A 22,565-nucleotide genomic window follows, 5' to 3' on the forward strand; every position below is an offset into this window, starting at 1 on the left:
CACTGGCATCATGACAAGGAGCCCCGCTCCGGAGAGTCTCCCCGCTGTGCTCAAGAGAACGTCCTCATCATCCTGCAGAAATCACTGGCACTATGACAAGGAGCCCCGCTCCGGAGAGTCTCCCCGCTGTGCTCAAGAGAACGTCCTCATCATCCTGCAGAAATCACTGACATCATGACAAGGAGCCCCGCTCCGGAGAGTCTCCCCGCTGTGCTCAGGAGAACGTCCTCATCATCCTGCAGAAATCACTGGCACTATGACAAGGAGCCCCGCTCCGGAGAGTCTCCCCGCTGTGCTCAGGAGAAAGTCCTCATCATCCTGCAGAAATCACTGGCATCATGACAAGGAGCCCCGCTCCGGAGAGTGTCCGCGCTGTGCTCAGGAGAACGTCCTCATCATCCTGCAGAAATTACTGGCACCATGACAAGGACCCCCGCTTCGGAGAGTGTCCCCGCTGTGCTCAAGAGAACGTCCTCATCATCCTGTAGAAATCACTGACACCATGACAAGGAGCGCCGCTCCGGATAGTGTCCGCGCTGTGCTCAGGAGAACGTCCTCATCATCCTGCAGAAATCACTGGCACCATGACAAGGAGCCCCGCTCCGGAGAGTGTCCCCGCTGTGCTCAATAGAACGTCCTCATCATCCTGCAGAAATCACTGGCACCATGACAAGGAGCGCCGCTCCGGAGAGTGTCCGCGCTGTGCTCAGGAGAACGTCCTCATCATCCTGCAGAAATAACTGGCACCATGACAAGGAGCGCCGCTCCGGAGAGTGTCCCTGCTGTGCTAAGGACACAGTCCTCATCATCCTGCAGAAATCACTGGCACCATGACAAGGAGCCCCGCTCCGGATAGTCTCCCCGCTGTGCTCAAGAGAACGTCCTCATCATCCTGCAGAAATCACTGGCACCATGAGATGGAGCGCCGCTCCGGAGAGTCTCCCCGCTGTGCTCAGGAGAACGTCCTCATCCTGCAGAAATCACTGGCACCATGACAAGGAGCGCCACTCCGGAGAGCGTCCCTGCTGTGCTCAGGAGAACGTCCTCATCATCCTACAGAAATCACTGGCACCATGACAAGGAGCCCCGCTCCGAAGAGTCTCCCCGCTGTGCTAAGGACACAGTCCTCATCATCCTGCAGAAATCACTGGCACTATGACAAGGAGCGCCGCTCCGGAGAGTGTCCCCGCTGTGCTAAGGACACAGTCCTCATCATCCTGGAGATATCACTGGCACCATGAGATGGAGCGCCGCTCCGGAGAGTCTCCCCGCTGTGCTCAGGAGAACGTCCTCATCATCCTGCAGAAATCCCTGGCACTATGACAAGGAGCGCCACTCCGGAGAGTGTCCCTGCTGTGCTCAGGAGAACGTCCTCATCATCCTACAGAAATCACTGGCACCATGACAAGGAGCCCCGCTCCGAAGAGTGTCCGCGCTGTGATCAAGAGAACGTCCTCATCATCCTGCAGAAATCACTGGCACTATGACAAGGAGCGCCGCTCCGGAGAGTGTCCCCGCTGTGCTAAGGACACAGTCCTCATCATCCTGCAGAAATCACTGGCACTATGACAAGGAGCCCCGCTCCGGAGAGTCTCCCCGCTGTGCTAAGGACACAGTCCTCATCATCCTGCAGAAATCACTGGCACTATGACAAGGAGCCCCGCTCCGGAGAGTCTCCCCGCTGTGCTAAGGACACAGTCCTCATCATCCTGCAGAAATCACTGGCACTATGACAAGGAGCGCCGCTCTGGAGAGTCTCCCCGCTGTGCTCAGGACACAGTCCTCATCATCCTGCAGAAATCACTGGCACTATGACGAGGAGCGCCGCTCCGGAGAGTGTCCCCGCTGTGCTAAGGACACAGTCCTCATCATCCTGCAGAAATCACTGGCACTATGACAAGGAGCCCCGCTCCGGAGAGTGTCCCCGCTGTGCTAAGGACACAGTCCTCATCATCCTGCAGAAATCACTGGCACTATGACAAAGAGCCCCGCTCCGGAGAGTCTCCCCGCTGTGCTAAGGACACAGTCCTCATCATCCTGCAGAAATCACTGGCACTATGACAAGGAGCCCCGCTCCGGAGAGTCTCCCCGCTGTGCTCAAGAGAACGTCCTCATCATCCTGCAGAAATCACTGGCACTATGACAAGGAGCCCCGCTCCGGAGAGTCTCCCCGCTGTACTAAGGACACAGTCCTCATCATCCTGCAGAAATCACTGGCACCATGACAAGGAGCCCCGCTCCGTAGAGTCTCCCCGCTGTGCTCAAGAGAACGTCCTCATCATCCTGCAGAAATCACTGGCATCATGACAAAGAGCCCCGCTCCGGAGAGTCTCCCCGCTGTGCTCAGGAGAACGTCCTCATCATCCTGCAGAAATCACTGGCACTATGACAAGGAGCCCCGCTCCGGAGAGTGTCCCCGCTGTGCTAAGGACACAGTCCTCATCATCCTGCAGAAATCACTGGCACTATGACAAGGAGCCCCGCTCCGGAGAGTCTCCCCGCTGTGCTCAGGAGAACGTCCTCATCATCCTGCAGATATCACTGGCATCATGACAAGGAGCCCCGCTCCGGAGAGTGTCCCCGCTGTGCTCAGGAGAACGTCCTCATCATCCTGCAGATATCACTGGCATCATGACAAGGAGCCCCGCTCCGGAGAGTGTCCCCGCTGTGCTCAGGAGAACGTCCTCATCATCCTGCAGAAATCACTGGCACTATGACAAGGAGCCCCGCTCCGGAGAGTGTCCCCGCTGTGCTCAGGAGAACGTCCTCATCATCCTGCAGAAATCACTGGCACTATGACAAGGAGCGCCGCTCCGGAGAGTGTCCCCGCTGTGCTAAGGACACAGTCCTCATCATCCTGCAGAAATCACTGGCACTATGACAAGGAGCCCCGCTCCGGAGAGTCTCCCCGCTGTGCTAAGGATACAGTCCTCATCATCCTGCAGAAATCACTGGCACTATGACAAGGAGCCCTGCTCCGGAGAGTCTCCCCGCTGTGCTAAGGACACAGTCCTCATCATCCTGCAGAAATCACTGGCACTATGACAAGGAGTGCCGCTCTGGAGAGTCTCCCCGCTGTGCTCAGGACACAGTCCTCATCATCCTGCAGAAATCACTGGCACTTTGACGAGGAGCGCCGCTCCGGAGAGTGTCCCCGCTGTGCTAAGGACACAGTCCTCATCATCCTGCAGAAATCACTGGCACTATGACAAGGAGCCCCGCTCCGGAGAGTCTCCCCGCTGTGCTCAGGAGAACGTCCTCATCATCCTGCAGAAATCACTGGCATCATGACAAGGAGCCCCGCTCCGGAGAGTCTCCCCGCTGTGCTCAAGAGAACGTCCTCATCATCCTGCAGAAATCACTGGCACTATGACAAGGAGCCCCACTCCGGAGAGTCTCCCCGCTGTGCTCAGGAGAACGTCCTCATCATCCTGCAGATATCACTGGCATCATGACAAGGAGCCCCGCTCCGGAGAGTGTCCCCGCTGTGCTCAGGAGAACGTCCTCATCATCCTGCAGATATCACTGGCATCATGACAAGGCGCCCCGCTCCGGAGAGTCTCCCCGCTGTGCTCAGGAGAACGTCCTCATCATCCTGCAGAAATCACTGGCACTATGACAAGGAGCCCCGCTCCGGAGAGTCTCCCCGCTGTGCTCAGGAGAACGTCCTCATCATCCTGCAGAAATCACTGGCACTATGACAAGGAGCCCCGCTCCGGAGAGTGTCCGCGCTGTGCTCAGGAGAACGTCCTCATCATCCTGCAGAAATTACTGACACCATGACAAGGAGCGCCGCTCCGGAGAGTGTCCGCGCTGTGCTCAAGAGAACGTCCTCATCATCCTGCAGAAATTACTGACACCATGACAAGGACCCCCGCTCCGGAGAGTGTCCCCGCTGTGCTCAAGAGAACGTCCTCATCATCCTGCAGAAATCACTGACACCATGACAAGGAGCGCCGCTCCGGAGAGTGTCCGCGCTGTGCTCAGGAGAACGTCCTCATCATCCTGCAGAAATAACTGGCACCATGACAAGGAGCGCCGCTCCGGAGAGTGTCCCTGCTGTGCTAAGGATACAGTCCTCATCATCCTGCAGAAATCACTGGCACCATGACAAGGAGCCCCGCTCCGGATAGTCTCCCCGCTGTGCTCAAGAGAACGTCCTCATCATCCTGCAGAAATCACTGGCACCATGAGATGGAGCGCCGCTCCGGAGAGTCTCCCCGCTGTGCTCAGGAGAACGTCCTCATCCTGCAGAAATCACTGGCACCATGACAAGGAGCGCCACTCCGGAGAGCGTCCCTGCTGTGCTCAGGAGAACGTCCTCATCATCCTACAGAAATCACTGGCACCATGACAAGGAGCCCCGCTCCGAAGAGTCTCCCCGCTGTGCTAAGGACACAGTCCTCATCATCCTGCAGAAATCACTGGCACTATGACAAGGAGCGCCGCTCCGGAGAGTGTCCCCGCTGTGCTAAGGACACAGTCCTCATCATCCTGCAGATATCACTGGCACCATGAGATGGAGCGCCGCTCCGGAGAGTCTCCCCGCTGTGCTCAGGAGAACGTCCTCATCATCCTACAGAAATCACTGGCACTATGACAAGGAGCGCCACTCCGGAGAGTGTCCCTGCTGTGCTCAGGAGAACGTCCTCATCATCCTACAGAAATCACTGGCACCATGACAAGGAGCCCCGCTCCGAAGAGTGTCCGCGCTGTGCTCAAGAGAACGTCCTCATCATCCTGCAGAAATCACTGGCACTATGACAAGGAGCGCCGCTCCGGAGAGTGTCCCCGCTGTGCTAAGGACACAGTCCTCATCATCCTGCAGAAATCACTGGCACTATGACAAGGAGCCCCGCTCCGGAGAGTCTCCCCGCTGTGCTAAGGACACAGTCCTCATCATCCTGCAGAAATCACTGGCACTATGACAAGGAGCGCCGCTCTGGAGAGTCTCCCCGCTGTGCTCAGGACACAGTCCTCATCATCCTGCAGAAATCACTGGCACTATGACGAGGAGTGCCGCTCCGGAGAGTGTCCCCGCTGTGCTAAGGACACAGTCCTCATCATCCTGCAGAAATCACTGGCACTATGACAAGGAGCCCCGCTCCGGAGAGTGTCCCCGCTGTGCTAAGGACACAGTCCTCATCATCCTGCAGAAATCACTGGCACTATGACAAGGAGCCCTGCTCCGGAGAGTCTCCCCGCTGTGCTAAGGACACAGTCCTCATCATCCTGCAGAAATCACTGGCACTATGACAAGGAGCCCCGCTCCGGAGAGTCTCCCCGCTGTGCTAAGGACACAGTCCTCATCATCCTGCAGAAATCACTGGCACTATGACAAGGAGCGCCGCTCTGGAGAGTCTCCCCGCTGTGCTCAGGACACAGTCCTCATCATCCTGCAGAAATCACTGGCACTATGACAAGGAGCGCCGCTCCGGAGAGTGTCCCCGCTGTGCTAAGGACACAGTCCTCATCATCCTGCAGAAATCACTGGCACTATGACAAGGAGCCCCGCTCCGGAGAGTCTCCCCGCTGTGCTCAGGAGAACGTCCTCATCATCCTGCAGAAATTACTGGCACCATGACAAGGACCCCCGCTCCGGAGAGTGTCCCCGCTGTGCTCAAGAGAACGTCCTCATCATCCTGCAGAAATCACTGACACCATGACAAGGAGCGCCGCTCCGGAGAGTGTCCGCGCTGTGCTCAGGAGAACGTCCTCATCATCCTGCAGAAATAACTGGCACCATGACAAGGAGCCCCGCTCCGGAGAGTCTCCCCGCTGTGCTCAGGAGAACGTCCTCATCATCCTGCAGAAATCACTGGCACTATGACAAGGAGCCCCGCTCCGGAGAGTGTCCGCGCTGTGCTCAGGAGAACGTCCTCATCATCCTGCAGATATCACTGGCATCATGACAAGGAGCCCCGCTCCGGAGAGTGTCCCCGCTGTGCTCAGGAGAACGTCCTCATCATCCTGCAGAAATCACTGGCACTATGACAAGGAGCGCCGCTCCGGATAGTGTCCGCGCTGTGCTCAGGAGAACGTCCTCATCATCCTGCAGAAATCACTGGCACTATGACAAGGAGCCCCGCTCCGGAGAGTCTCCCCGCTGTGCTCAGGAGAACGTCCTCATCATCCTGCAGATATCACTGGCATCATGACAAGGAGCACCGCTCCGGAGAGTCTCCCCGCTGTGCTAAGGACACAGTCCTCATCATCCTGCAGATATCACTGGCATCATGACAAGGAGCCCCGCTCCGGAGAGTGTCCCCGCTGTGCTCAGGAGAACGTCCTCATCATCCTGCAGAAATCACTGGCACTATGACAAGGAGCCCCGCTCCGGAGAGTGTCCCCGCTGTGCTCAGGACACAGTCCTCATCATCCTGCAGAAATCACTGGCACTATGACAAGGAGCCCCGCTCCGTAGAGTCTCCCCGCTGTGCTCAGGAGAACGTCCTCATCATCCTGCAGAAATCACTGGCACTATGACAAGGAGCGCCGCTCCGGAGAGTGTCCCCGCTGTGCTAAGGACACAGTCCTCATCATCCTGCAGAAATCACTGGCACTATGACAAGGAGCCCCGCTCCGGAGAGTCTCCCCGCTGTGCTCAGGAGAACGTCCTCATCATCCTGCAGATATCACTGGCATCATGACAAGGAGCCCCGCTCCGGAGAGTCTCCCCGCTGTGCTCAGGAGAACGTCCTCATCATCCTGCAGAAATCACTGGCACTATGACAAGGAGCCCCGCTCCGGAGAGTCTCCCCGCTGTGCTCAGGAGAACGTCCTCATAATTACTCCGGCTAGAACACCCCGAAGGTCTGACTGAGGAGTGGGATCATGGGTGATGCGCAGTGTCGGCCTTCCCCGATCCATGGTCACTTCTCTGAACATCATATATGTGACTCATGGTGTCAGACCGGAGGATTTCATTATGGGGTGAGAGCTACCGATTATTACAGCTTATAGGGGGTTCACGTTACCTGATATTGTCGATCCAGCAGTCGACTCCCAATGGCAGGAACATGTTGAGATTGAGCCAGACGGTGAAGTAATGCTCGGACCTCCGGGAGCACATCCAGTTCACAACCTCATCCTTGCTTACTTTAGCTTCCAGCTGATTTCCAAAACATCCAGGTACTGAAAAGGTAATAAAAAAGACAGTATTGAATAAGGAGCATGGAAGGAAAACAGGACTGAAGGAAACCTGGCAATACCCAGCTGTAATCCTAGAATAAAAAGGGTTCCGTAACTTTAAAAATATAATGCTCTATTCACAATCTATCAAACTTCTAAATGTTATCATAAAGTCCACATACAACAGCGATACAAATCTAGCAAAAGAAGGAAACACTACAAGCAGCTACCAGCACTAAACATGGAGCAGACGGAGCACAAGAAGCAGCAGTCCAGCACTGAACATGGAGCAGACGGAGCACAAGAAGCAGCAGTCCAGCACTGAAGATGGAGCACATAAAGCACAAGAAGCAGCAGTCCAGCACTAAACATGGAGCAGACGGAGCACAAGAAGCAGCAGTCCAGCACTAAACATGGAGCAGACGGAGCACAAGAAGCAACAGTCCAGCACTGAAGATGGAGCACATAAAGCACAAGAAGCAGCAGTCCAGCACTGAGGATGGAGCACATAAAGCACAAGAAGCAGCAGTCCAGCACTAAACATGGAGCAGACGGAGCACAAGAAGCAGCAGTCCAGCACTGAGGATGGAGCACATAAAGCACAAGAAGCAGCAGTCCAGTACTGAGGATGGAGGAGATAAAGCACAAGAAGCAGCAGTCCAGCACTGAAGATGGAGGAGACAGCGCACAAGAAGCAGCAGTCCAGCACTAAAGATGGAAGAGACAGCGCACAAGAAGCAGCAGTCCAGTACTGAGGATGGAGCAGACAGCGCACAAGAAGCAGCAGTCCATCACTGAGGATGGAGGAGACAGCGCACAAGAAGCAGCAGTCCAGCACTGAAGATGGAGGAGACAGCGCACAAGAAGCAGCAGTCCAGCACTGAGGATGGAGCAGACAGCGCACAAGAAGCAGCAGTCCATCACTGAGGATGGAGGAGACAGCGCACAAGAAGCAGCAGTCCAGCACTGAAGATGGAGGAGACAGCGCACAAGAAGCAGCAGTCCAGTACTGTGGATGGAGCAGACAGCGCACAAGAAGCAGCAGTCCAGCATTGAAGATGGAGGAGACAGCGCACAAGAAGCAGCAGTCCATCACTGAGGATGGAGGAGACAGCGCACAAGAAGCAGCAGTCCAGCACTGAAGATGGAGGAGACAGCGCACAAGAAGCAGCAGTCCAGCACTAAAGATGGAAGAGACAGCGCACAAGAAGCAGCAGTCCAGTACTGAGGATGGAGCAGACAGCGCACAAGAAGCAGCAGTCCATCACTGAGGATGGAGGAGACAGCGCACAAGAAGCAGCAGTCCAGGACTGAAGATGGAGGAGACAGCGCACAAGAAGCAGCAATCCAGCACTAAAGATGGAAGAGACAGCGCACAAGAAGCAGCAGTCCAGTACTGAGGATGGAGCAGACAGCGCACAAGAAGCAGCAGTCCAGCATTGAAGATGGAGGAGACAGCGCACAAGAAGCAGCAGTCCATCACTGAGGATGGAGGAGACAGCGCACAAGAAGCAGCAGTCCAGCACTAAAGATGGAAGAGACAGCGCACAAGAAGCAGCAGTCCAGTACTGAAGATGGAGGAGACAGCGCACAAGAAGCAGCAGTCCAGCACTAAAGATGGAGGAGACAGCGCACAAGAAGCAGCAGTCCAGCACTAAAGATGGAAGAGACAGCGCACAAGAAGCAGCAGTCCAGTACTGAGGATGGAGCAGACAGCGCACAAGAAGCAGCAGTCCATCACTGAGGATGGAGGAGACAGCGCACAAGAAGCAGCAGTCCAGGACTGAAGATGGAGGAGACAGCGCACAAGAAGCAGCAGTCCAGCACTAAAGATGGAAGAGACAGCGCACAAGAAGCAGCAGTCCAGTACTGAGGATGGAGCAGACAGCGCACAAGAAGCAGCAGTCCAGCATTGAAGATGGAGGAGACAGCGCACAAGAAGCAGCAGTCCATCACTGAGGATGGAGGAGACAGCGCACAAGAAGCAGCAGTCCAGCACTGAAGATGGAGGAGACAGCGCACAAGAAGCAGCAGTCCAGCACTGAGGATGGAGCAGACGGAGCACAAGAAGCAGCAGTCCAGCACTGAGGATGGAGCAGACGGAGCACAAGAAGCAGCAGTCCAGTACTGAGGATGAAGCAGACAGCGCACAAGAAGCAGCAGTCCAGCACTGAGGATGGAGCAGACAGCGCACAAGAAGCAGCAGTCCAGCACTGAGGATGGAGGAGAAAGGGCACAAGAAGCAGCAGTCCAGCACTGAGGATGGAGCAGACGGAGCACAAGAAGCAGCAGTCCAGCACTGAGGATGGAGCAGACGGAGCACAAGAAGCAGCAGTCCAGCACTGAGGATGGAGCAGACAGCGCACAAGAAGCAGCAGTCCAGCACTGAGGATGGAGCAGACAAGAAGCAGCAGTCCAGCACTGAGGATGGAGCAGACGGAGCACAAGAAGCAGCAGTCCAGCACTGAGGATGGAGCAGACGGAGCACAAGAAGCAGCAGTCCAGCACTGAGGATGGAGGAGAAAGGGCACAAGAAGCAGCAGTCCAGCACTGAGGATGGAGCAGACGGAGCACAAGAAGCAGCAGTCCAGCACTGAGGATGGAGCAGACGGAGCACAAGAAGCAGCAGTCCAGCACTGAGGATGGAGCAGACGGAGCACAAGAAGCAGCAGTCCAGCACTGAGGATGGAGCAGACAGCGCACAAGAAGCAGCAGTCCAGCACTGAGGATGGAGCAGACAAGAAGCAGCAGTCCAGCACTGAGGATGGAGCAGATCGCGCACAAGAAGCAGCAGTCCAGCACTGAGGATGGAGGAGAAAGGGCACAAGAAGCAGCAGTCCAGCACTGAGGATGGAGCAGACGGAGCACAAGAAGCAGCAGTCCAGCACTGAGGATGGAGCAGACGGAGCACAAGAAGCAGCAGTCCAGCACTGAGGATGGAGCAGACGGAGCACAAGAAGCAGCAGTCCAGCACTGAGGATGGAGCAGACGGAGCACAAGAAGCAGCAGTCCAGCACTGAGGATGGAGCAGACAGCGCACAAGAAGCAGCAGTCCAGCACTGAGGATGGAGCAGACAAGAAGCAGCAGTCCAGCACTGAGGATGGAGCAGACAAGAAGCAGCACTGTAGTAATGAAGATGGAGAAAACCACATCTGAGACTACACATTTTTCTTTATCTGATGAGGTTACAAGGTTTTGGACCAGGTAATCTCTTAGTTACTAGGCGAAGTTTCCATGAGATTGTCTCACCAGTCATTGTCATCCACCTGTCACTCTTCATTTGGATTTTGCCCTTTTTTTACTGATTTTTATTCTGCTCCTAAGTTCATGATCAAAACCGGAGAGATCTTTGAGTATTGGGGGGATACAAGCTCCACAAACATGTAGATGGCTCCCATAACTATGGGTATGAGGTCTACAATGGGAAATCACAGATTGAAGCCCTAAGATTTGCCGATGCCATGAATAGGCCTGGATTGTGTTTGGGGAATGACTTTGGAGCAGATATGTCACAACTTGTTAATGATTGTAGGGCATAGACCAAAGGTTATCTGCACAATCGAGGACATAAGAGGTTAGGCAATTACTGCTGAATGTGGACAGAGCAGGAAAAGATGGGGCTCTTGGTGAAAGGTCAGGCATTCACAGGGTGAGGGCGGCCATATACATGAGATGACATTAGTGGACATCGCAGACCAGGGGAAGGGTGTGGAGCCCGGGATACCCAGGACAGGTGTGTGACAGTAGGCAGAGATCCAGTTTACAGCCTGCTGCGACGCACAGCAATGTGAGTGAGGGATACTGTAGCAATGCAAGCAGTTTGGCATACATACACGTACAGGCAGTAGCACACTCTGATCTCAGCATGGCGGCACTTCGGACGTCACCAACATCTATTGTGAGACACGTTGGCATGCTTTAACCCCTTTCTGACATTGGGCGTAATGATCCATTCATGTGTCCTGGGCCTTATTGCTCAGGGACGGATTATTATGTCCCAGCGATTTTGTGCGCCCATGGGCCGTGTGCACACGTGATCTCCGGCGGGTGTCAGCTGATTCTGATAGCTGACACCAGGCACTAAGTGCCAGGAATGGTCATGCACGGTTCCCGTGATCGCAGCATTCCGGGAGCCGGCAGAGAGATGACCGCCCCTTTACCCTTGGATCGGAGACCCTGCAGTGTAAAGCAGGGTCCCGATCGTTGCCTTGGTGACCCTATGTCGTGACTGTCGTCAGTGCAGAGCTGACAGTTTGTACAGCATGGGGATACTGCTGCATCCCCATACTATATAGGCGATCAGCCTGCAAAAACTGATAGCCCATAGTGGGACAAAGTAAAAATAATGTTTTTAAATAGTAAAAAGCAAGCCCGCTCAGGTCAGTCATCTTTTAACGGAAATATAGGGGACTTCCACCTTACTGGTAGCAGAAAGGCTCTGTAGAAGTGAAATGGCTTCTTGCCCCTCAAAAGAAATTCAGCAAATTCTGCACTCCCAAATCCGAATGCCCCCCCTCCCTTCTCAGCCCCACAGTGTACCTAATCCACATATAGCGTCCACATGTGTGGCATTTCTGAAGCGATGATAGACCGCCTACCTTACGGGTGCGTGTCTCTAGCAGCACAGGCTGGGCATAACGTACTGGTGACTACAACGCTCTGGTGACACAACGGCAGTTTGCAATTTTCACTCGGAAACATCCACTGCTGTCTGTTTCTGGAAAACACCCATGGAGCCAAAATCGTCACTACACCTGTAGATAAATTCTCAAAGGGGTATTCTGGAGTCCCCAAACTAGTGTAGGAAAGCTGTGCTCCAGGGAGCAAATGCGCTCCTTCCTCCCGAGTCACTCCGCATGGCTAAGCAGTACTGTACAGCCTCATATGGGGGATCGCCACATTCAGGAAAAATTGTGGGACACATTTTGGTGCAATTTTTACCCTCTTCTTGTGTAAAAATGTAAAATCTGGGGCTAAAACATTATTTTGGTGGTAAAAATGTAATTATTTTTTCTTCACTGCTAAATGGTATAACATTCTGTGATACACCCTTGGTGTCAATATAATCACTGCACCCCTAGATGAATTCATTGAGAGGAGTAGCTTGTAAAATGTCGTCACTTATGGGGTAGGGGGGGGGTCTGCTGTTCTGGCACCTCAGGGGTCTCCCAGTGGGTTATGGCACCTGCAAACTATGTTATGGACTGACCTGATTTGGAGCAGTGATATTGCAACCACCAGGGGTAGTGTAGTCAGCATAGCCCGAGGTTGATATTAGGAGAAGCAATGTTGTTTGTAGGAATAAGCAGGAATCATAGTCAAGGAAGCCAGAGGTCGATATCAGCAGCAGCAAAGTTGTTCGACAGAACAGCAGGTGGAAGGCCACTTGACTAGAGGCAGGCAACTCGAGAATCACACAAGAATGGAGACCAAGGCCAGGTTTAAATAGGGTGTGCAATCAGGATGAGCCAATCAGGAACGCAGGGTGGAGACCATCAGCAACAACATAGGTACAAGTATTTGGGTTAGCACTAGTGATGAGCGAATATACTCGTTACTCGAGATTTTCCGAGCACGCTCGGGTGTCCTCCGAGTATTTTTTAGTGCTTGGAGATTGTTTTAATTGCTACATCTGATAGCCAGCATAAGTACATGTGGGGGTTGCCTGGTTGCTAGGGAATCCCCACATGTACTTATGCTGGCTAATAGCTGTAAATCATTCAGCTGCAGCAAGAAAAACTAAATCTCTGAGCACTAAAAAATACTCGGAGGACACCCGAGCGACAAGTATATTCGCTCATCACTAATATAGAACCAACACAACCTCATGTGGACTCCATAGTAACATAGTAACATAGTAAGGCCGAAAAAAGACTTTTGTCCATCCAGTCCAGCCTATATTCCATCATAATAAATCCCCAGATCTACGTCCTTCTACAGAACCTAATAATTGTATGATACAATATTGTTCTGCTCCAGGAAGACATCCAGGCCTCTCTTGAACCCCTCGACTGAGTTCGCCATCACCACCTCCTCAGGCAAGCAATTCCAGATTCTCACTGCCCTAACAGTAAAGAATCCTCTTCTATGTTGGTGGAAAAACCTTCTCTCCTCCAGACGCAAAGAATGCCCCCTTGTGCCCGTCACCTTCCTTGGTATAAACAGATCCTCAGCGAGATATTTGTATTGTCCCCTTATATACTTATACATGGTTATTAGATCGCCCCTCAGTCGTCTTTTTTCTAGACTAAATAATCCTAATTTGGCTAATCTATCTGGGTATTGTAGTTCTCCCGTCCCCTTTATCAGTTTCGTACTCGCTCTAGTTCCATTATATCCTTCCTGAGCACCCACTCCGCAGACACAACACCTTTACTATTACAGTGGGAAGCATTTAAATGTGTAATTAGAGGCATATTAATTAAACATGGCTCATGCATTAAAAAATAAGAACATTAAAGTTTCGCAGCTCCTCAAACAGATAGCTTCCCTTGAAACAGCGCATAAGAGCAACCTTTCCTCCAGAACACTACTGGAGATAACAAAACTCGGGGAATTCCTTGCAGGCTTACTCAACGAAAAATATTTCAAATATAGAAATCAATTCAAGAGAATCCTCTAGAATTCTTCTGATAAATGCAGTCGCCCTCTTTCATTACTTCTTTATCCTCACAGCCAAACCTCTTGCATCCCTAAGCCAATATCCGCAGGGAGGTAAAGAAACGTATGATCCTACGGAAATTCTGGGCTTAATGAGAGCGTACTATTCCAAATCGTACAACATAAAGGGGAAATTGGCGGACATGGATCCCCAGATATTACAAAGTCGCATTGACGGATACATTCATGACACAGCTCTTCCCACAATTGATGTGGAAACAATTGGAAAATCAATTCTTGGAAGAGGAGATTGCCGGTGTGATTAGCGACACTCTATAAGTCCTGGCCCGGATAGTTTTCATCATTATTCTATAAATCATATAGAGAGTGTAACGGGGTCTACCAAGCTGGGGTACCTCTTTCAGTACCACCCCGTGTTTCCGGAGGTCCACTCTGCTTTGGTTGGAGTCTGAATGAAGGATGCTGGCTGGAATTTCTTGGTTACATGGGCGCATATAAAAGATCACTGCTTCTCCACGTATTTCCAGTCTGACAACACTTTACTCACAGGACACAGAATATATCACACAGATACACAGGGCAGGCCAATAGAAAAGCGGCAGGCCAGACATACATTACAATAGCCGCAGGTGGCTAGAGCCTGCCGATATTTACTGTGGGAATTACAAAGGTGGGGGGCGGACAAAAGGGGAATATCATGTCCCCTCTGCCCAGGGGCACAGCCTGTGGGCCGATGCATCTCACATGGAACCTATTATACATACATATAACTGCACAACATATTCTGGGTGCTGAGTGGTTCCGTAACACGTAACAATGCACCTTGTTCATTTCTCACTAGAGTGTTTAATGCCGTATGGATTTCTTCCCCCTTCGCTCCACAGTCCCTCGAGGCATACCTTACAGTAATCCCGAAACCAGAGAAAGCCTCCTCATTAGTTTCTAATTACCGCCCAATATCTTTACTGAATATTGATATTAAAGTGTACGCCAAAATATTAGCAAATAGATTAGCACCCATCCTCCCCTCAATACTACATTCTGACCAAGTGAGGTTTATACAGGGAAGAGAGGCACGGGACAACGTGAATAAAACATTTTCACTCATGGCGAGTGCTCTGGCATCAGCAAAACCATTCGGCCTGTGTCAGTAGATGCAGAGCAAGCGTTTGACTGGGTACACTGGGGTTTTATGAGGGCAGCCCTTAGGCAGATAGGCCTGCAACATGGCTTCCTCAATAAGATCATGCCCATGGGCTCGTATGAAAGTCACCACTAGAAATCCATAATGGAAGAAGATGAGGCTGCCCCCTATCCCCACTATTGTATGTAATCGTCATGGAGCACCTGGCGCTAGCGATCAGAGGGAACCCTAGTGTACGCGGGATATGCATGGACCACAACACTTAGAACACTTCCCTGTATGCTGATCGCCGTCTACTGGACGTATCGCAACCACATTACATTTCCCACTATTATGAAGGAATTTGAGCGATTTGAGGACTCGAGTCATTCTAAAGTTAATTATCCCAAATCTGAGGCGCTAAATATCTCCTTATCACCTACTGATATACAATCGGCCGGACATAATTTCCAATCCAGGTGGCAATATCAATCACCTTGGTATCCATATTCCCTCTAATCTTACCAAGCTTTCCTGTCTAAATTACCTTACCCTACTAGAAAAAACACTCAAAGACCTCGCTGCATACAACAAAAAACAGATTTTGTGGTTCGGGCGCATAAATGCGTTTAAAATGGTTATTCTGTCCCAGATTTCCATACATTATTCAAACAGTTCCCATTTTACCGCCAGCAAACTTTATCAAAACACTTAAGTCCGCCATAATTAGATACGTATGGAAACAAAATAAACATAGAATAAGGTATCCGAAGCTCAGGGGCTCCTGGTAAGAGATGCTTGGAGGGTCTGAGACCAAATAAAGCAAAACACATTAGTCAGACCCTACAGTCCGCTCAACCCCATATTCTCCAACCAAGAGTTTCCACCAGGGAATCTGAAAACAACATTCCCAAGCTGGAGCGCACGCTCGGACATTCGCCTATGTCATATATTGACAGGATCCAACATTCCCTCCTCAGAGGAATTACAAAACATAGACCCGCCACAGCCTCTCCTGGCTGGAATATGACCAGATGACATCTTTTATAACCTTATGGAGGAGGACGGGACGGCGCTCTACCGCTCACATGGATTCCCTTTGAAGGGTTTCTCAGAGATTCGCCTCCGACTCGCTTGATCTTTCTCATATACAGTTTCCTAAACCAATCATCCTCCTCTATGGACCCTAGCTTTATCCAAGCATGGGAAACGAATTACACATTACCTTGTCGGAAGAAGACAAACAAGAAGCATATCTATTTACCCATAAAATGTCAGGAGCAGGATATACTAATAATGTTATTTATATAGCGCCGACATATTCCGCAGCGCTGTACAATTATAGAGGGGACTTGTACAGACAATAGACATTACAGCATAACAGAAATCACAGTTCAAAACAGATACCAGGAGGAGTGAGGGCCCTGCTCGCAAGCTACAAACTATGGGGAAAAGGGGAGACACGAGAGGTGGATGGTAACAATTGCTTTAGTTATTCGGACCGGCCATAGTGTAAGGCTCAGGTGTTCATGTAAAGCTGCATGAACCAGTTATCTGCCTAAGTATGTAGCAGTACAGACACAGAGGGCTATTAACTGCATAAAGTGTATGAGAACATGTGAGGAACCTGATTATGTTTTTTTTTTTTTTTTTTTTAATGGGCCACCGACGGATAGTTAGGCTAATGCATTGAGGCGGTAGGCCAGTCTGAACAAATGAGTTTTTAGGGCGTGCTTAAAACTGTGGAGATTGGGGATTAATTGTATTAACCTGGGTAGTGCATTCTAAAGAATTGGCGCAGCACGTGTAAAGTCTTGGAGACGGGAGTGGGAGGTTCTGATTATTGAGGATGCTAACCTGAGGTCATTAGCGGAGCGGAGGGCACGGGTAGGGTGGTAGACTGAGACCAGAGAGGAGATGTAGGGTGGTGCTGAGCCATGGAGTGCTTTGTGGATGAGGGTAGTAGTTTTGTACTGGATTCTGGAGTGGATGGGTAACCAGTGTAGTGACTGGCACAAGGTAGAGGCATCAGTGTAACGGTTGGTGAGGAATATGATCCTGGCTGCAGCATTCAGGACAGATTGGAGGGGGGAGTGTTTGGTAAGGCCTCTTTCACATTTCCGTCGGTAGTCGCCCATCACAAAGCGTCAGCCCGATGTACCGACGGAAGGTTGTCCTTTCACATTTCCATCTGTAGTCACGAGAAGGAAAGAGAGTGAGTGCGAGATTTCCTGCTGGGCATGCACAGTCGGAAACACTGGATACAACGTACAGAAAAACGTTCCCTTGAACGTTTTTTTCAAAAGACGGCCCATCACATTCCACAGGATCCAGTGCACGACGGACGAAACGTGTGTCTATCCGTTGCGATACGTCGCTAATACAAGTCTATGGGAAAATGCAGTTGCCGTTGCGACAGCAGAGGAAAGACGGAAATGTGAAAGTAGCCTAAGAGGGAGGCCGATTAGTAGAGAGTTACAATAGTCCTGATGAGGATGAATAAGTGAAACAGTAAGAGATTTTGCAGTGTTGAAAGTAATAAAAGGGCGAATTCTAGAAATGTTTTCGAGATGCAGTTAAGAAGAGCGAGCCAGTGATCGGATGTGGGGGGTGAATGAAAGCTCGGAATCAAGGATGACCCCAAGGCAGCGGGCATGTTGCTAGGGAGTAATGATGGAACCGCACACGGAGATGGCAATGTCAGGCAAAGGTAGGTTAGTAGAGTGAGCGAACACGAGTTCAGTTTTCGACAGGTTTAGTTTGATAGAGGGAGGACATGATGTTAGAGACAGCGGTAAGACAATCGCTGGTGTTTTCTAAAAAGGTCGGCGTGATATCAGGAGAAGAGGTGTATAATTGGGTGTCATCAGCATAAAGATGGTACTGGAAACCAAATCTACTGATTGTTTGTCCAATAGGGGCAGTATACAACGAGAAGAGGAGGGGGCCTAGGACTGATCCTTGAGGAATCCCAACAGTAAGGGGAAGGTAAGAGGAGGAAGAACCAGCAAAAGATACAGTGAAGGATCGGTCAGAGAGATAGGAGGAGAACCAGGAGAGAATGGTGTCCTTGAGGCCGATGGAGCGGAGCATAGTGAGGAGGAGCTGATGATCCACAGTGTTGAATGCTGCAGAGAGATCCAAGAGATTTAGCATGGAGTAGTGACCATTAGATTTAGCTGTTAGTAGGTCATTAGAGACTTTAGTGAGGGCAGTTTCAGTAGAGTGTAAAGAGCGGAAACCAGATTGAAGAGGGTTTGTTTAGCCACATTGGGTTTTTCCTATTTCTAGTCCTTTTATTCCCACAAGGTATAATCCGCTTACACTGCCTATTTAGGATGTTCTTAAACATTTCCCATTTATTATCTGTATTCTTATTTCTGAGGACATTGTCCCAGTCAACCAGATTAAGGGCATCTCTAAGCTGCTCAAACTTTGTACGATGCTGGTCTCAGGTGACGTGTGGACACCATCATTGTACGATGCTGGTCTCAGGTGACGTGTGGGCACCATCATTGTACGATGCTGGTCTCGGGTGACGTGTGGACACCATCATTGTACAATGCTGGTCTCAGGTTACTTGTGGGCACCATCATTGTACGATGCTGGTCTCGGGTGACGTGTGGACACCATCATTGTACAATGCTGGTCTCCGGTTACTTGTGGACACCATCATTGTACGATGCTGGTCTTGGGTGACAGTGTGGACACCATCATTGTACGATGCTGGTCTCAGGTGAAGTGTGGACACCATCATTGTACGATGCTGGTCTCAGGTGACAGTGTGGTCACCATCGTTGTACGATGCTGGTCTCAGGTGACGTGTGGGCACCATCATTGTACGATGCTGGTCTCAGGTGACGTGTGGACACCATCATTGTTCGATGCTGGTCTCAGGTGACGTGTGGACACCATCATTGTACAATGCTGGTCTCAGGTGACGTGTGGGCACCATCATTGTACAATGCTGGTCTCAGATTACTTGTGGACACCATCATTGTACGATGCTGGTCTCGGGTGACAGTGTGGACACCATCATTGTACGATGCTGGTCTCGGGTGACAGTGTGGACACCATCATTGTACGATGCTGGTCTCGGGTGACAGTGTGGACACCATCATTGTACGATGCTGGTCTCGGGTGACGTGTGGGCACCATCGTTGTACGATGCTGGTCTCAGGTGACGTGTGGACACCATCGTTGTACGATGCTGGTCTCGGGTGACGTGTGGACACCATCGTTGTATGATGCTGGTCTCAGGTGACGTGTGGACACCATCGTTGTATGATGCTGGTCTCAGGTGACGTGTGGACAGCATCATTGTACGATGCTGGTCTCTGATGACGTGTGGGCACCATCATTGTACGATGCTGGTCTCTGATGACGTGTGGACAGCATCATTGTACGATGCTGGTCTCTGATGACAGTGTGGGCACCATCATTGTACAATGCTGGTCTCAGGTGACGTGTGGACACCATCGTACAATGCTGGTCTCAGGTGACGTGTGGGCACTAACATTGTACAATGCTGGTCTCAGGTGACGTGTGGACACCATCATGGTACAATGGTGCATGTCCACACAAAGTTGTGCTGGTTTTATATACTTTTTTCATGATGTCACAGTTCACACTGCGATTAGCGCCAGAAACGCGTCACTGAATTGTCAAGGATTTTTATCACGAATTTCACAGTGAATATTCAATAAAGATCGATTTTATGGATTATGGATGTGACGTTTCTCCTCCTTTTTTTGTTCTAGAATTTATGATCTATTGAGGCATATAAAGAGCAGAGAGATGTGGATTGTCTCCATAAAAGCTGATGAAGAAGCCGCAGAGATGGCTCCTCAGGTTTATACAAGACAGAGGAACATTTTAATCCCAATTTATGTGCCAGCACCCCACACCTGCGCAATCACTTCTCTAATAAGTACATGCGGTCCATCAGGCACTTGCATTTTATGATAAAAAACAAACCGTAAGACTGGTATGAATGTGGTCCACCTCAATACAGGTAGACAGGAGACTGACATAAATTACTGTTGACTACTGTCCGGACTGGATAGGCTAAAATGTCTGCATGTCAGATTGTTAACCTGTCCAGAATGATGGCCACCAGCCACACATCCTGACACGTCACACATCTGTAAAGATCTGACCTCAGCCATTCTTCTCTTCCATTTCTTACCTAACACCACAGGTGAACTGTCGTTGCTTAGTGCTGCCTTCGGAGTAATGCTGGGGGGAAACAGGACATCGAAAAGCCAAAATGCCTCAGCAAGACGCAGCTGTACTGTGAATAGCAGCAGAAAGATCTTCCATAGGGGTGGCCATGGTGCAATGTCTGTCCTGACTGCTCTCATTCTCAGATACAGGATACAACCGGAGCAGAGGACACGCACTGGACAACACACCCGGGAGAAGGAGAGCAAACAGATGGACATTTCATGGATTCACAGTTAATGATTAGCTGTATTCTCTACTCTGTCCTGCAACTTGATCCTCCTAGCCAAAAGTAAAGTCCCGGACGTGGCTTCCTTCAGGTGGCTGCAGACAGCTACAGGTGCGTCTCACAAAATTAGAATATCATCCAAAAGTTAATTTATTTCAGTTCTTCAATACAAAAAGTGAAACTCCTATATAGAGTCGTTACACACAGTGTGAAGACGTAAGAAATGTGAAGACTGTTCCAGCTCCTTTTCAATTAAAAGTCCTTTATTGATCCATATCCTTAAAAATCATCCCTGCACAAAAGGGAATGTGAACAGCGACAAAAACCTGCTAATAGCGACGCGTTTCGATCTAAAAGATCTTCATCATCTACACATAAATACAGAGGAAGTATATATACAATGCTCTAGCGAATCACAGTGAAACTTCAGATCACGTGATCTGATCGCAGGTCCTGCAAGCAATACAAACATGCAAAAACCGTATAATAATAAAAAAGAGCAAAGATAGATTCAAATTAACATTTTAACAATAATGGTGCATAATTTTGTTCCTTTTGTTATGTCCCAAAGGCAATCTAGTTGGTAAATGATATATCCAGTACGCCTCCCTTGTGAGGAGACATCTCTTAATGTCGCCTCCACGGACAGACTTCTTTAATAGCGCAATCCCCTGAATGAACGACAGAAATTTTACCTTCATGGTGCGTTGCAAAATGTTTTGAAACCATAAATATATTTCTATTAATGGCATTAAAATTTGTAATATCCCTCAGGTGTTCCGATATCCTTGTTTTTAATTTCCTCATTGTACACCCAACATATGCAACTTACATTCCCTACACCCAGTGTTAAAAATTAACCAGCTCGCACCAAATCAACCAACAGAGCACAGGTCAGCTTTTTGTCCTCAGACCCAGATTCTTCAGACACTTATGCCAGCTCATTGGATGTCTCCGTAGAAAGTAACGCTAATGAAAACAGAAAGAGCTATTTCTCAAAAAACGCAAGAGAAGAGGCGGGAGGAAACATCAAAAGTCAACCATACATGGCTACACGCCAAAGGAAGAAGAGACATCAGTAACTAACGAATTTAGTGTGGTAAACCTTTCCTCGCACTGACACACGATCAATTAAATGTACTTGCGTTAGGACTAAATTTTGTGCCGGATACAAACTTCAATCTATTTATGACAATCTTGGATATTAACAAATGTATTCGGAATTTGACTGTAAAAAAACAACAACATTTTTTGAAAGATGGAAATGAAATGTGTACGGATGAAACCAATGTAATCATCAATGAATATGAAGAGCTGGACTTCAGGGACCAAGTAGCACTTGTATGCCTTCATGATTTATCTATGGAACGGGAAGAAAGTGGAGATAAAATAAATCAATCTAAAACCTTCAAGTCAAAAAATCTGTATTTTTACCCTATACAAACTAGGGTTGACAGTATGGACAGGTTTCAGGAGCTTCTAGAAAAACATCTGTTGAAATTAAAGGATGAATTACGTTCCAAACCTGAAAAAAGTAAAAATAACAATCTCACAATGAAACAAAGAAAGGCTTTACGTGATTTAAAAGAGATGAAAAATATTGTTTAAAAAAAATAAAGTGACAAAGGAGGTATGATAGTTGTCATGAATGCAGATGATTATAGAGATAAAATACAGGATATACAGAGACTTATGAAAAGTTAATGAAAAATCCTACTAAGGAATATAATGACAAAATAAGAAAAATATAATCTAAGAAGGTCTCACTCTGGGAGTATTATGTAAGAAACAAGCTGACTACCTGTTTGTCTCTTCTCCTGTATTACCCATATTGTATCGTTTACCGAAAGTGCACAAAGGGGGACCACTGCCCATGAGACCTGTAGTCTCTGGTGTGGGCTCTATGACGGAACATCTGTGCGAATGGGTGGATTCGCTTTTGCAACCCATTGTAATTAGATCTCCAGGTCATATTAAAGATTCCCGTGAGGTTCATAGAATTTTTTCTAAAAAAATCTGGCATGACCGTTTTTCATGGTTATGTTGTGATGTTATCTCCCTTTATACCTGCATCCCTCATGATTTAGCCATGAGGGCGTTACAGCTCCATCTTACTAATTCAAATTTATATTCACATGATCTAATTGAATTTGCGTTACAAGTTACTTTTTTTCATTTGAAACACAATATTTTTTCATTTGATAATGCTATTTTTGCACAGAAGACTTTGAGTGCCT

At 49.7% G+C, this 22,565-nt stretch overlaps 1 protein-coding gene across 1 annotated transcript in view; it reads right to left on the reverse strand.

Annotated features, from left to right (window-relative positions):
- LCAT (lecithin-cholesterol acyltransferase) overlaps positions 1–20,320 on the reverse strand; it is a 49,383-nt gene extending 29,063 nt beyond the window's left edge. Inside the window, exons 1-2 of the mRNA XM_069739649.1 lie at positions 20,065–20,320; positions 6,978–7,134 (exon numbers count right to left, since the gene is read on the reverse strand). Of these exons, the coding sequence (XP_069595750.1) occupies positions 6,978–7,134; positions 20,065–20,320 (413 nt within the window). The remainder of the gene's footprint in view (positions 1–6,977; positions 7,135–20,064) is intronic.
- Positions 20,321–22,565: the final 2,245 nt, after the last annotated feature.

The sequence above is a fragment of the Ranitomeya imitator genome, chromosome 9 (assembly GCF_032444005.1).
Source record: "Ranitomeya imitator isolate aRanImi1 chromosome 9, aRanImi1.pri, whole genome shotgun sequence".
Classification (NCBI taxonomy): domain Eukaryota; kingdom Metazoa; phylum Chordata; class Amphibia; order Anura; family Dendrobatidae; genus Ranitomeya; species Ranitomeya imitator.